At 39.6% G+C, this 16,285-nt stretch overlaps 1 protein-coding gene across 1 annotated transcript in view; it reads right to left on the reverse strand.

Moving 5' to 3' along the window:
- The window catches only part of LOC126475132 (tetraspanin-33-like), a 59,566-nt gene extending 46,322 nt beyond the window's left edge, over positions 1 to 13,244 (reverse strand). The window contains exons 1-3 of the mRNA XM_050102726.1: positions 12,990 to 13,244; positions 12,678 to 12,881; positions 1,961 to 2,134 (exon numbers count right to left, since the gene is read on the reverse strand). Coding sequence (XP_049958683.1) covers positions 1,961 to 2,134; positions 12,678 to 12,881; positions 12,990 to 13,076 — 465 coding nt within the window. The 5' untranslated portion in view covers positions 13,077 to 13,244. The remainder of the gene's footprint in view (positions 1 to 1,960; positions 2,135 to 12,677; positions 12,882 to 12,989) is intronic.
- Positions 13,245 to 16,285: the final 3,041 nt, after the last annotated feature.

The following is a 16,285-nucleotide window of genomic DNA, read 5'->3' on the forward strand; positions in this document are numbered from 1 at the left end:
TCTCTTCTTCAGAAACGCTTTCCTTGCCATTGCCAGCCTACATTTTATATCCTCTCTACTTCGACCATCATCAGTTATTTTGCTCCCCAAATAGCAAAACTCCTTTACTACTGTAAGTGCCTCATTTCCTAATCTAATTCCCTCAGCATCACCCGACTTAATTAGACTACATTCCATTATCCTTGTTTTGCTTTTGTTGATGTTCATCTTATATCCTCCTTTCAAGACACTGTCCATTCCATTCAACTGCTCTTCCAAGTCCTTTGCTGTCTCTGACAGAATTACAATGTCATCGGCGAACCTCAAAGTTTTTATTTCTTCTCCATGAATTTTAATACCTACTCCGAATTTTTCTTTTGTTTCCTTTACTGCTTGCTCAATATACAGATTGAACAACATCGGGGAGAGGCTACAACCCTGTCTTACTCCCTTCCCAACCACTGCTTCCCTTTCATGTCCCTCGACTCTTATAACTGCCATCTGGTTTCTGTACAAATTGTAAATAGCCTTTCGCTCCCTGTATTTTACCCCTGCCACCTTTAGAATTTGAAAGAGAGTATTCCAGTCAACATTGTCAAAGGCTTTCTCTAAGTCTACAAATGCTAGAAACGTAGGTTTGCCTTTCCTTAATCTTTCTTCTAAGATAAGTCGTAAGGTCAGTATTGCCTGTGATATATGTTTTTTAAAACTGTATATGTATTTAATTACGTGTGTTAGAGCGTGTTTAAGGTTCAGCTGTAGGAATATTTATTTAATTTCAAGTTATTTAAATGTAAATCCAGTATTTTGCATTTGTTTCAATATGTTTGTGAGTGTGCACTGGCTTGGTGACATTGTGGGAGTGCTCGAGCCAATCACAGTGCTCGTTACTACAATAGACGACTACCAAAGTCAATGGAGAGACTGGATGGAAAGTGGGGGAGGATTGGGTGCACACAGGACACGAGGAGTACTGGACAGGAACGCACTACAGACGGGCACAGGAAATACTTCGAGAGTGTTGAGCAGTTTGCACATGGTCGCAGGAGATAGAAATATTTCATTGTGGCAACTTGTGCACTTGTGACATTTCCATGGTTTCTGCGGTGAAGACATAGTATGTATTTAGAAGTGAATGTCTCACGAGCTATGTTGTTGCTCGTAACTAATTATGTGAAGTAGGAATATATTGTATCCCTGTTGTTCAACTTATATTTTAATTGCTGGGCCATCGACACCAATATGAGTTTTGCAGTAATAAATGGCATTCTTAAAGGTACTTCTGCTATCATACTCATCATTTAAAGTCATTAAAATAGTTTCTGCAGATTTTATTTAATTGTAGTCTTTCTTTTATAAATTTCTATGTTACATTCAAAATTCACATTTGCTGAGTGATATGAACCTTCGACCATTCGATTCATGTGTGTATTCATTTGTATACTGTAGACTCAGCAGTATTTGGCACGTAATGCGGCAACTATGAATCCCAGCCCCTAGACAATGAAACCAGCCACAACTTTTAATATTTCTACTCTAAGTCTGAGAGTAGGTAGTTGAGAGCCACATTTTTTTATTTGAAAGCCCGCAATTGGGGGCTCGTCCAGGATTTTTGTCCTGCAAAGTGGTAATTCCTTTCCTCTCTGTTGTTCAGCGTACTATGCAAAGTATAAAAACCTTTGCAAAACCAGTAAAGATTTCTGTAGAGTGTGTGTCTCACAAAACACAGAGTGAGATCTCTCTCTCTCCCCCCCCCCCCCCCCCTTCCTAAATAGCAGTTCAGTGTATCACCACTGCCACCTGGCACAATACAAAGCACATACTGTTTCATGAATCATTGGGGTTCTTGGAAGCTTCTGTTGTATAGTTAACACTATGTTTGTATATTAACTGTTCCTTTTTCCCGTCTACTTGTCTACTAGCTGCTTCTAAAGCACTGCTAAAAAAATAAAAATAAAAAGATAAAGTTAACGTCACTCACCTCCTGTTGTGCAAAGTCAATTAAATTCTGTAGATCTGCATCCTCCCTGTAGGTGTGAATTATTTTATCTGTAAAAGATTCTTCCAAAACAGACTGCATGGTGTGAGGGAACACAAAACCCATGATAGCAATCGCCATTTCTAGAAGGAAAAAGACGAGTAGACACAGGGAGTACTGGAAAATGAATGAACAAGAAAATATTAATTTCTCGTCTGTTTAACTCAGCAGTAAGACATGATTCAAATATTCTGACATTCATGCTATGCAAGTCTTCAATAATCTTAAGAAAGTATGCATCAAATATAATTTTCAATATTTTAAACTTTATTCTTCTTTATCTTTATATCAATGACATGATCATATTACACAAGATGTGCCCCGTATTTTTTGTAGAAAATATAGGACTAACTAGATGTTCAACTGAGGTATGAAAAAGTGAGAAACAACTACTGTACAAGAATAACTATCTTGGCATTCACTGGAATTATACAGAAAAAACAATGGAAACACAAATCAGAATGGCTGAATTAGCTAACAAACTGAATCCTTTTTATGTTGAGCCACAGCAGCTTTTATTTTGGCAGCACAGCATTCTGCTCACGCAACTACTTGGGTTGCCAATCAAACGTCACGAGCTAGAGTTTTTGGTTGAGGCATGTGTTTAGAGGGTCATGGTACAGTCAGTTGGCTCAAGGACAGGTGGCAAGCCTGGCTTGCTTACTTACTTACTTAAGGACTGGTAGTGGTGAGTTGTGGTAAGAGCTGCCGACATCACATGCAACCTGATCAACAAGCTCCCAGCCTACTTAAATTTTACAGCACCTCAAAGACTGTCTGTATGGGTTGGAGGCAATAACACCCAGGGCTGGAATCCTGGAAGTCATGGCTGCTTCACACCTGAGTGGAGTTAAATGTTGTTTTCTATTTGTTTGGGGTGCTTGATATTGCTAGGCCACATCTGTGCTGATATGAAATTGGACCTGTTATATTAACGTGCCTCCGAGTGCTTGTGTGTATCATTGGTCAGTGTTAACAGATGGCAATTTGTTGTTCTGGGCCATATTCCATGTGAGTATTCTCTGTTAAAAATTGAATTGATAAAATTAATTCTGTAACATAATCCGTGTCAGAAGCAAAGCCACTCTTTGTAGATGAGTATGTCTTAATCATTGCAATAGCAGGCACAGAGATTTCGTCTTCTAACTTACAAATAATTTTAAGCAGTATTGCACTTGAAACTTGTATGTGTAGTCACTTTCGCAATAATAATTCACTGAGATTTCCAACATTTTGGGCATTCTTGTCAGTAGCCTTATTTGCACAGATTACTGTTCCTTCTGATGTGTGTCGGTAGGGTAGCTTTAGCAGCAGATTATGCATTCCTGTTCCCTGGGCCTAGAGCAGAGACACGTTTGCTAATCATCACATGATGTCTGGGTTGGCTGTCAATCTGGTACCTCTACCACCCACATCGTGGTGGCTCAAGCAAAGTGAAGTTGATTGGTGCGTGCCACAGCAGAGTGTAGCCGATTAATCAGGGACCGTTAGTCTGTTCTATCTGGTGAATATAGTAACCTCTTGAGGTTTAAAGTGCGTTCTGCAAGCCTTAAGTTCTTCCTCACTATACCAGCTCTAACTACTCATTTAAACCTTGCACCCTTATTGCTATTTATGGAGCTCATTAAGTTTTAAGGCCTTTTACTTATCAATATAAACTGTTGAACCTTTACTTTGATCCACAGTCATTAGCTACCTCCACACATTGTGAAATTTGCCTGCTTGTTCCTTGTTGGCTGCGATGGCCATCTGCTGTACTTTTCAGCTTACCCTGTATTTTGGGCAATTGTCTCTGCTGGCATGTACTTGTTGGGAGTCACATCTGAATTGCACAATCCCAACTTATTTTGTATTTGGGCAACGGTACTTTTATTACCGGTTATTATCAATGTTTCTGCTGATGTGTACCAGTTGGGAGCCCCATTTAAATTGAATGCTTTCCCTGCTTTGCCTGTAGTTTGGGGGATTGTGTATTTTATTGCTTAACTTTTGTTTTTATTAAGGTTTATACACTGTTGAGGACTTTCCAACAGCCACAATCAGTGGCATGACTTGCTACCCTTCCTATATTTTGGGTGGGCGTTGTCTACTTATGTAACATGTTACCCACGCTTGGAAATTGTTAGTACATTTTATGTCTGTCATTGCAATTCATTTTATTGATAAAATTGTTTGTTGAACATGTTTTCAGCCACACTTAGTTGGTGTGACTTCTTTCTTGTACTTGGTAATTGTATGTCCCTGGTTTCAAGCCCTGCAGTCCACTTTCCGTGGCTTTTCTTAAAATTATCCCAACTAGTCATGAGCTATCACATGAACACTTGTTCCTACTTCTCTCTAAAACACATACACATACACATACACACACACACACACACACACACACACACACACACACACACACACTAGACAGCAAACAAATAGTGAGAGAGAATTACACACACAATTCATAAATACATAATGAGATGCTCACTTAAAAATTATATTTTAGTCCAAATTAGCTGATTGCTCATTGCAATTAAGATACAGCCATAAAAAATCTTTTAAATAATTTATTATGGATTCAGAAACATACACCAAACCAATGTGTCAGTCAATCAATTACAACTACGGTAACATCATAAAAAGGATAAAGCTGTCATCACCTGGAGGTTGATTTGAACACCACATTAATTTATAAAGCACAGTCCTACTGGAAATTATTTTCTTATCTTCCTTCAACATCTGAACTGTATAGTTTAATATGGACTCTGACCGAAAGAGTAACATAGCATGCTACATATCAACATATCACTGGCCAGGGAGAAGAAAATGATAAAAATTTGGAACCGACCAGGGATCGCACCCCAGAAAATCAAATCTATAGCACTTAACCCCACTGAATCACTCAAGTGCACACAAACTACTCTTATATAAGGGTAATACAGAAAGTGCTAGAATCTCTCTCACCAAAATTAAAATTTCATGTACAGCAACATTAAGTTACCTTATTTTGTCAGGCAATAGCCATTCTTACAGAGGTATTTATTTCAAGGAGGCACAAGTTTCTACGTGATGATTCTACATTCATTCATTCTCTTCAACTGTTGTCATGAATTACTAAAAAACTACAACTAAACTCAGTCTGAACAGGTCTTGGAAGGCCCAACGGCACTGGCCAGCTGCCGTGTCATCTTCAGCCAACAGGCATCACTGGATGCTGATATGGAGGGGCATGTGGTCAGCACACTGCTCTCCCAGCCATATGTCAGTTCATGAGACCAGAGCCCCTACTTCTCAACTAGCTCCTCAGTTTGCCTCACAACGGTTGAGTGCACTCGTCAAATAGCCTCTTCCATAGTATTGTGTTTTCAGCATCTTCTTTCCTTGCTTTCCTTTACTTTTGGCTGCCATGTGGAGAGGAAGACTGAAGAAAGTTACACAACATCCTCCTGACAAGTTCATTGGAGATGGAGCAGAAGACTGATTTGTCAAGGGTAAAGGAAGGTTATTTGCCTTTTTTTTAAAGGGTGCGGGTGGGGTGGGATAGGGGGTGGGAGAGGGGCTAGACCTGGGTATATGGTATATTCTTAATATTTTGGAAAATGACTGGCAGCTTGTCAGTAGCCCTAAAAAATCATATTTGACAATGTTAAAAACCAATGTAATACTGACTTTTAAATCATTTTCTTGAAAGAAAAACATCTGAATACCCTGTATTTCTGTATTTTTTTCCTTTCCCTGAGAGCTGGGGAGGGGTGGTGGTGGTAGCGTGCCCAGCTTTGTCTGTGATAGCTCACTTTTTCAGGGTAGTATAAATGTTGCTCCACAGTGCATACTATTTGCCCAGCGTAAGAGCATCCACAGTGACAGTGTATCTTGTACACTCCAGGCATTTGAACCTTAGATCATTCTCATGAGCTGTTGTATTTTTGCTGGTGGCCTTTACACACACGAAATGTTGTATCTGTTCAAGAGCTGGCTAATCTTTCCCAACACTGTGCCACAGAAAGGCAAAAACACAAGTTCCTTGCTCCCTTTTTCAATGGTGTTTTTCCATTGCGTCTTATGAGAAGATACCTGTGGTATGTCTTAATGATTGCAGTCCTTTTCCAGGAAGATTCTCCAGTGGTAGCTTAGTTCTAGTGGCACGTTTTTGGCATCTGAGACAACTTTAGCATGATGTATGTGGGTGTTCAGAATGGCACATTTTTGTTCCAGATAGTAGTGGCTAAGAGCATGCTGTAATATTACATTTTATTATGACAATAACTGTATCAGATACTGTACTGCATTGTAGGAACCAAAGACATTACTCCTTGCATAAGAAAAGTGAACATTATCATTGTGTTATCTCTGTTGTTGAATGTAATGATAAGGACTCTGATTTTGTTCTTACTCTGATAAAGATAGAGGGAACTTATAATTGTGAATATAATGTACTACAACTCAATAGCAAGAGTAAAAGTTGTATTCAAGCAAGAAATAAATGGGTGCTCATCTTTGATAAATAACTGAGACTCAAACATAAATATTACTCTCTCTAGTCATTCTAATTACTATAGAAAGTTTCAGCTACATTACATCAACATGGAGTTGGAGAGACACTGGTGAGATAGGTGAATTAACCTGCAAATAAGCAACTTTCAATATACTCAAATAGCATGCAACAAGAAATCTGCCACAGATCTTTACCGAGATATTATGACAAAACACGCACAAGGTGATTTTAGTTTCAATGGGCATTTCAATATATCATTTGAAAACCAAGAATTTAAGCTAATCTTGTCTACAAAACCATAAAATACACTAAAAATAATAATATAACGTAGATATACCGAGAATAATGAGAAAGACAACAGGGCTCCTAAAACAGTCATCACTGGAAGAGGCTGTTATTACCAACCTGCTCCTGCAGGTGCTGAGACCACCCATGCTTCATGGGCTACCTAAGCTCTACAAAACCTGTTCACATCGTCATACCATTGTAAATCCCACTGGATCACCAATTTCAACACTGGCAAAACATCTGGTCAGCCTCCTTACACGGTATGTGTGTTGCTGTGTGCATCTCATGAGAAACACCTACAATTTTATCAACAGAATTTAGTACTTACATCTTGAGGAAGGTAATATAATGGTCAACTTTGATGTGTTCTCCCTATTTACGTGTGTTCCTGGAATACTGTGTAGATCTCCTCTCCCAATTCCTTGACAGTACAGTTGTGGGACTGTTTAAGCACACACTGACATCATTGTATTTTCTATGGTGAACTAGTATTTCAGTGTGGCAATGGGAGTCTGTTAGCTCCATGCGTAGCCAACCTTTTCATGAAGAAATCTGAAGACATCATCTTCAACCTAGCTCCAACAAAGCCAAATTGCTTTCATTGACATGTTGACTACACATTTATCATCTCATGTAAAGAACTATAACTCATAACACCTGAATAGCATTAAAAACTACATCATTTCACCAAAAAACCAACGGCACCTAGCCATGGAGTCTACAGAAACATATACACATGGATCAGTATTTGCATGCTCTCAGCCACCACCATCCAGCACAAAAACGTGGTGTTCTGAACACCCTCATCCATCATGCCAAAGTCATCTCAGATGCCAAAAACCTGTCAACAGAACTAAGACACTTCTGAAGAGTCTTTTGCGAAAATGGCAAACTTCAATGCCCAGTATCGCAGGCTACTCCTGCCAAGATGTGCAAGAAAACTGCCACTGAAAAAGACAGCAAGAAACTTGCAATTTTTGCCTTTCTGTGGCAGAATGTTGGGAAGATTTGCTGTCTCCTGAAGGAACGCAACATTTCATCAGTGTTCAGGCCCCCAGCAAAAACACAACAGCTCATGAGGCCTGTGAAGGATGATCCAGGGCTCAGAATGCCTGGAGTTCACAAGATACCAAATCAATGTGGCTGCTACTATGTCAAGAAAACAGTATGCACTATGGAGCAACAATTATGCTATGCTGAAAAATGAGTCCTTGTATAGCGTGTTGTAGAAAATGTACACTGCATTATATTCATCTGTCATTATTGAGGCAAATGGATTTGGAAATAGTATTATAAAAGAATCTACAGAAACAAAAATATCTGAGAACATCTCCACCCACGTCAGTAGTTTGCAGCTTAGCACAATCCGGGACCCAGCCATAGCAACACTGAAGCAGCCACATTGGACATGGGATGAAACATTACAACATTGGGCAAAGAAGCGAGCACCAATAATGTCACAGCCTGCACATGACTACATAATGGAAAGACCACAGTGACACAGCAGTCATTTACCAACTATATTCAAGCAGAGCTCAGTCAAAAGCTTGTCACATTTCAACCACTTGATGTGGCTGGTAGCTCAAGAAGATTTTATTAATATTGTTTCCTATGTTACCCTCCCCCCCCCCCCCCTTCTTCATCCAGCTACCTTGGGACAATTCTGACCTATATCTATGAGCTATTGAAAGATCACAGAGAAAAATGGTTCCCAATGCTTTTTGTGCTATGTGAGGGCCATGGCAGAATGTGTTACCAGCTTACTCAAGATGTTTGAGGGTATATTTGGTAGGTTTGTGTAGCTCAATTGCTCACAAGTATAATTAGCATAACACCTCCACTGGATCTATTGCCATCATAAGATTAAGAGACAGAACTGCAGATAGAAACTGTTTCTAAATATTGTTGACAATGGTTGGAATATTAGAATACTTATCAAATGCACATACAGTAAAAAATTAAATAAATAAAAAAATTGAAAAAAGCAGATGCACTGCAATGCAATTATCCAAATGGGACAGAAATACGTAAATGCAATGTACATGTACAGGCAAACAAATGAGTGCAGCTTCAGAAAAATTGGATGACTTATTCAAGAGAGAGAGCTTCACAAATCAGTAATGCATTGCTCCAACTCTGGCCTTTATGCAAGCAGTTATTCGACTTGGCAATGACTGATGAATTTGTGGGATGTCCTTTTCAGGGATATTGTGCCAAATTCTGTCCAAATGGCACATTACATCATCAAAATCACAAGCTGTTTGGAGAATCCTGCGCATAATGCTCCAAATGTTCTATGAAGACAATTTCACTCCAGTCAATGAGATGCCAGGCTGAATGTGCCCAACACCACTGTCAACAGGTTTGTTGGTGCACAGATGTCAATGGCAGTCAGCATACGGGGTGCCGTGAGGTCAGCCCTCTTCTGTGAGCCGCATATTAATGGTTCTTGTGGTCACTGAAGCACCAGTTGCATGTGAGATCAATGATGATGATGAATCTGGTGATCCAAGTGCTTTTGTGATGACTGCTCAGTCCTCACATTCTGTCGTCTCTCTAGGTTGCCACTTTCTTCTTGATACTGTGTTCAAGAATGGTTCACCCATTCCAGTCAACTTTGTCGAAGAATGGCATTACTCTTATTCAATTGTCAAGCAATTTGCTGATTCCTCCAATCAGCATTTCTGAGCATAGCTACATCATGTCCCAAATGCTGACATCAGCATATATTGTCCATGTGCCTGTCTGTGAGGCATAGTTACTGTCTAACAGAATGAAATTCACAAAGACTATGCCCTGGTATTGACATGTCCACTGTTTACTATCCTTGCCAGCTACATGGCGGAATTGCGCTGCAGCGTCACACATTCATCCATCGAACATCAAAGTTTATAATTTTGCTTTTCTTGACAATACCTGTAAAAATATAAATTCGTGACCAATTTGCATAACTCTTTCATAATGTCACTTTTTTGCCATTTATTGTGTCAATATTCATTTGCCAATAAAACTAAGTGACCACTGCAGTGAAAATCCGCATTTGGTACACCATGTTGAGCCCTGTGTACACTGTTACTCTCAGTATATTTCTTCACCTCTCATCAACCTGCTATACCCATCCCCTCCCCTTGCACCTTCAGTTTTGTTTAGGTAATTATCAATGCTACTAAAAGTTAGAAATTTTCCTTGGGGAAGACTTTGTGCACAAGACAATGTGCTGATTTAATGTTCTAGATTTGCATATTTCACTGTTCTCATCGCTACTGTGTAATCTTTCATCAATTCTAAAAATACCTGTTTGTATCGTGAAATCTCGAACACTCGCGAGTGCTGTGATAAACTAGTACTGTTATCGTTAATTGTAGTCAAACTAAACTGTACTGTTTTAAAACCCTTTCAGGACAGTAGGCCTACCTTAGTTCAAAACAATCTTTCTCTTATTTCATTGTACAATTACATGATAAATCAGCCAGTTTTGAGAATTTTCAGACACTTACAAAACTACATTATGTAATTTATTTCATAGCTTTGGTAGCCCATGAAGGGTAGGTGTGTCTGCACCTGCTGGAGGAGGTTCTTACTAACAGAGTCTTCCAATGATGACTGTTGTTGGAGCCCTGTGGTCCTCCTCATTATTCTTTATGTATCTGCATGATCTTAGTCACACCATCTGGTACAAAAATATGATGTTCTGAACATCTTCGGCCATTGTGCCAAAAGTCACCGCAGACACCAAAAACCTACCACCAGAACTAAGAAACCTTTGACGAGTCTTCCTGGAAAATGTCTACAATAAGTGATACAATAAACATATAAAGAAAGTTGCCCATCTTTGCACCACCTTCAAATTTTATCGACAACTGATAAATTTGTGCAGCTCTTTTTTATTTTATAAGACAACTGCACCATCTGCAGAAAGTCTGTGGTTACCATGAATATTGTCTAGTAGGTCCTTAACACACAACACACGGCGTGGGCCCCAACACTTCCCTGAGCTGCAACTGAAGTTACTTCCTTATACATCAATTAACCTGTCTGAGATAACACATGTATTGTGTCCTCCCCACCAAGAAATTCTCAATCCAGTCAAGTCACAAATCTCACTTGGTACCCTACAAGATCATACTTTCGTAATAAACGTTGTGTAGTAATGAATCTAATCCCTTTTAGAAGTCAAGAAAGACTGCATCCATCTGACTGCTTTGATCCACGATTTTCAAGATGTCATGTGAGAAAAACGTGAGTTGGGATTCACATGATCAATATTTTCGGAATCCATACTGGTTGGCACGAAGGAGGTCATTCTGTTCGATATATCTCGTCACATTGTTGGGGACCAAAGACTATATCACATGAACTTTGTACTCAAAGAAATTATGTTGTGGACTGTCACATGTATTTAAGTGAAGTGATTGAATACTCACAAAATTTTTAATACAGAAGGCAGGATGGGTATTTGATCCCATTTCTCCAGAATGCAAGTTTCTTGTTCACCTCATTCAGATATATGGTAACACTTACAGAAACATTTATCTTTCATCTTTAAACGATGAAACATTTCCACCTTGACACATGAAACTACATTTTCTCTCATGTTAATTTGTCATACTAACAAGTAACCCTTGGGACCAACTTATTCACATCCCCAATACGTGAGAAGGAAACTGAACACAGCCTGTACTAATGATAAATATTAACATACGAGTTCTTAACATTTGGGCACTCCAAATTACATGCCACAAAATGGAAGGAAAAAATTGCAACAAATAGGCCTATAAGTGGGGAGTTCTTGCTATAACAGCAAGTGAAAAGTTTAATGACTGACCAATACGTTAAAAATTAAAGAACCAATCCTGTTGCAGAAATACTTGTCCTACATTTATAAACTAATGGAGATTCCTACCTTCACGTGATTTGTTGAATACTTCATGTATTCATTCTGTGTTTAATTTTCTTCCTCTCTAAGACAATAGATCAGGGTCTCACATCCAACTAACAACCAAATTAGAAACAAAAACATAACACTGGAATGGAGAAGGCAGGGGAAGGGCCTAGCAATCACTGTAATTGATTTAAGACAACCACATCTAACATGTTGATGGGGGTTTTAGATCCACTTCTCCCATATATGACTCCAGTGTGCTAACATCATTACACTCGGTGCTAAACCTGTCTAGTTAAAAAGAAATGATTTCATTGATAGACTCAAATAGGGTGCAACAACAACGCAGGAAGAAATTTGTAACTGTCTTCAGTCCAAAGACTAATCTAAAAAAGCTCTTCACACTAGGCTATCCCGTAGACACCTGTTCATCTCTGAATTAATACTGCAGCCTATAGCCATTTCAAACTGCTTACTGTATTCATCTCTTGTTATACCTCTACAATTTTTAACTTCCATACTTCCCTCCACTACTAAACTGATGAGTCCTTTATGTATTTATAAAATCTAGATGGTTGTAACTTCAGTGTTTTCAAGGAAGTCAGATTCAGAATCTCCATAATTACTGCATCCTGCTATGTAGAAACGAGTACCCTTCTCACAATGATTATCACAAACAAGTGCTTCAGTGACAGTTAAGTGAATTCTGCCAGATCACGCACGATACTTTTGCATAATTTCAAAAATAAACTGAGGCTCTATACAGAAACAAAAAAATATGTTGCCAGCTCTGCTTATATTCGTAATACACCCCCCTCACCCCCCCCCCCCTTATTTGATGCTTTATGCTGGATGTAAAGGTACAATTGAGACAGTACATTCTAGTGTATGTTGCCATGTTTACAGCTACACAAAACCTTCCAAGTGAACAAAATTTTTGGTTGCATGTAACACAAAGACATGCAGATACACCGTCGAAGAAACAAATTTATACACTGTAGTGTACTTACGAATTTTAAAAGGCAAGTGTTCTCCCGTAGAGCTCCAACACACCCAGCAAAGCTCACTATGAAAATGACTCCGCCAGCGATGACCATAACAAGAGATATATTTAAAACAACATCGTATATTGTTTCAACTTTAATAAGACCTGTTGCTTGCCATTTATCAACAAAGGCGTACAGACCAACTCCAATCAAAAGACCTCCAAAAAGCTGAAAAAAATGATACTGGTGTACAAATTGCATTTTTGAAATTTCCATGCAAGCAGAAATACAACATTATCGAAAATGCAGCTGAATTTTATTTGTTAACTGCCTTACCCAAAAAACGAAATTCAGTAAGAATATCATGTACTTCACGCACGAACTAACGTAAGTGAAGTTGTTTCTCGTCCTGCGTCTGTGCATTTTGTTAGATTAGATGAAACCTACTTGCGTTTAGGAATGACACATAATGAGTGAGTCAAACAATTTCCCAGCATTTAACGAGAACAAACAAATCAAGACAGACTCTTCTAACTTGACAGGATGTTGCCTCCCACTGTTCCGATGACACATAACAAAACCAGCGATACTAACTTTAGAAGTAGTGGTGATTTTGAAGCTGTTGCTATCGTAGACATGGAGGCACCTCCATGATCGTAGAGTTTTCGAATTCCGTGGTTACTGTCAAAGGCAACTCGCGGCAACAGTACAGCTTACTTTTTGGAGTTCAATAAGCGCGAACTGGGTATCCATTCTGGGATGATGAAAGAAGATCCGACTACTCGTTTTATAATGTCAAAAATGGCCTGTCCCATGCCATTGTTTTCGGTGTAGTATCGTCAGTCGTAATTCACGAGAATTAACTTCATAACAATGGTGTCTCATGGGGGCAGTGATAATGAACTTGGTTCCAGTGTGGTAGTCAGTGCTAGCAACAAATTAAGGATAAACAACTGAATGTTGATTGTCAGTTATCATGGAATTAATATTATGCATAAGCATACTGGCAAAACGAATGTCATCAGAATATTATAATCTTAGGGTTCTATCATGCCAGTGTCTTAACAGTGACATGCTGTTGCTACATACACCCAATTCTTACATATGGGATTGCTTTCTAGGTATCAAAGTTACAATACGTGGACACAGTTTCCAAATTGCAGAAAAATGGCATGAGGATAACAGGTAGAATTAGTAGGCCGTCTCACTGTTCTTCTTGAAAGAACTGGGTATCCTTACTGCACCCAAGTTCACTAACATGCTGTGCATAACAGGGAAAATTTATTGACTAGGCATTCACATGCAGTTTTTTACATAATGGTGGACAAGAACTAGTTTGATGATATATTTATCAAGGAAAAACAGCGTTTTATATCATGTAAGAGCACCCATACTAATGGGCCATGAGGGGCCGCAACCCACACATCTTAGGCATGTGGGAACTCAGCTAATAACATCGCTGCTGTGAAGTAAAACTACCTCTTTGGTTCCCACAGCAGTGTTTTGTGTGGACTCTTTTTGGTGTTCTCTGACTTGGTACGTGCCCTATAGCTCGGTAATAAATCGTTATTTATACCAGCTGTATGTGTATTAATTACGTTGTTTAACAACCACTGTGGAAAAGAACCACGTTGGTGACCTGCGACGACCATGTCTGACTGCATTTTCTCGCTGTAACACCGCGCCAATAAATAAACAGTAATAATGCAGCCATTTTTGTGCAATTATCGTGAATAGACAGCGACTTCCCTGTTACTTCATGTTACACGCCATGCTACAACACCACGGAACAGCGTGCCTCTCATCAGACTGTGCCTAAAATCGAGGATGGAATGCAGCAGTGCCATGTCTCGATGGTGAACAATGTCGACCTCATACCTAAACAATGGCGTCAAACAAACTGATTGTCAGTTGTGCATGGTGCATCTACCGTACCCCTGACATTTTCGGTATTTCCACACCTCAGGCTGTGGAACATTCTGATCCATTTTCTGCACGTGAGTGTGTCACGCCTACAATGTCGCATATTTCTACACTCCCACCTGAACAATGGCGTCAGACAGATGTTTTGTCGAGTGTGCATGGTGTTCCTACCGCCTCATGACTTTTCTAGTGTTTTCTGCATAACAGACTGCACTGTCCTGATCTGTTTTTCTCACCTGCGTATCCCGCACCTAATGCTTTGAGCATGTCTACAATTCCACTGCCCACATCACAACAGACTGTACAGCCAAGCAAACTTTAGCTAACAACACTGCTGCTGTGCCTACCATGCCGGTTTTTCACATGCTGCTTCTGCTCGGACTCTGACCTACATCATACCTACAAGATTGGGATTACTCATCTACTTTTTATTCGACATTGAAGCATCCACCGTTTTCTGCTGATTCAACCACTACACAGTGTGCTGCCATTGAATGCATCATGGCCACGTATGGAATAACAGATGACACTGCTAAATTGGTCACTCTCCTAAGCCACATATGTGGGGAGGCTGATTTGATTAGTTACTTATTTTTCACATTGCAAAAAATTAGTATGACATGGCCAAACTCTGCATCTACAACACCTGTCACAGACACTGGAACAACAACTCAAACGGTTTATTCATGAGGAAACCATTGGTAACAGTACTAGTTCACAGCAATGACCCACCTCCAAATCCTGGTGGATCCAAATCAAATGCCAGACTGGACTCTGTGTGCTGCGAAACAGCCATCACAGGTAGAACTTGCAATGATTTTCCGTTAACAGTGGAAGGTTACAAGACGTCTGGCTTTCCTTATTCCATTTATACTAAATTTATCTGGCTCTTGTCACGACTGACGACAGGCAGGACACTTTAGCTGCATCTACTTAAAGTTTCATTACGTTCATTTATTATGGAGAAATGTATCTTATAACATTTCAGTGGTCGTAGGTAAAAAGGGTAACATTTCTAGTTTGCAAATACGTGAGATAAGCACGGTCTGAAAACTGCTCTGAATGCGGCAGTATGTCATGGTCACTCAAAGGTTTGTGCTGCCTTGCGAATGTCAAGTGGCTACTGACAGAAGCTCATAGAACCTATCAGTCCTTTTCACTAAGTTGGGGTTAGAGTCCTATGGCACGACTTGCCTCTTAAGATGGTCGAGAGCAACAGTTTCAAGTACTTGCTGGGACACCACAATTTATGTCGGAAAAGTACAAGTCTTGGCAATGAGGTAAACTACACTCTGATTCTCCCACTGCTAGCTGATGTCAGATGGGAATTTCTAGAACAAACTAATGAGGAAGATGTACTCTGATTGACCCGTGACTGATGGCATTCTGGTGTGGGGATTTGTTAAATGTGGTATTGACATGCTATTGGCAGAAAAGAGTAACATTTCTCTTAATCGGCGTTTGTGGCCAGATTGGCGCAAACTGCTGAGTGGGGAGCTAGTGAAGTAAAAATCGACACTCTTGGTTCGATTGTGGATGGAGACAGGTCACTGGTTCGAGATGTCATGGCACTTGGAGGTGTCCAAGTACTGATGAGTGAGATTCTGGTTCTTCACTATGATTACAGTCTTCTAACTTACCTTCACAGCAAACTGGTAAGAGCATGCAGTAGCACGGCTCACTAGATGGGTGTTAATGTTTCGATAGGA

Source organism: Schistocerca serialis, chromosome 4 (genome assembly GCF_023864345.2).
Source record: "Schistocerca serialis cubense isolate TAMUIC-IGC-003099 chromosome 4, iqSchSeri2.2, whole genome shotgun sequence".
Taxonomy (NCBI): Eukaryota; Metazoa; Arthropoda; class Insecta; order Orthoptera; family Acrididae; genus Schistocerca; species Schistocerca serialis.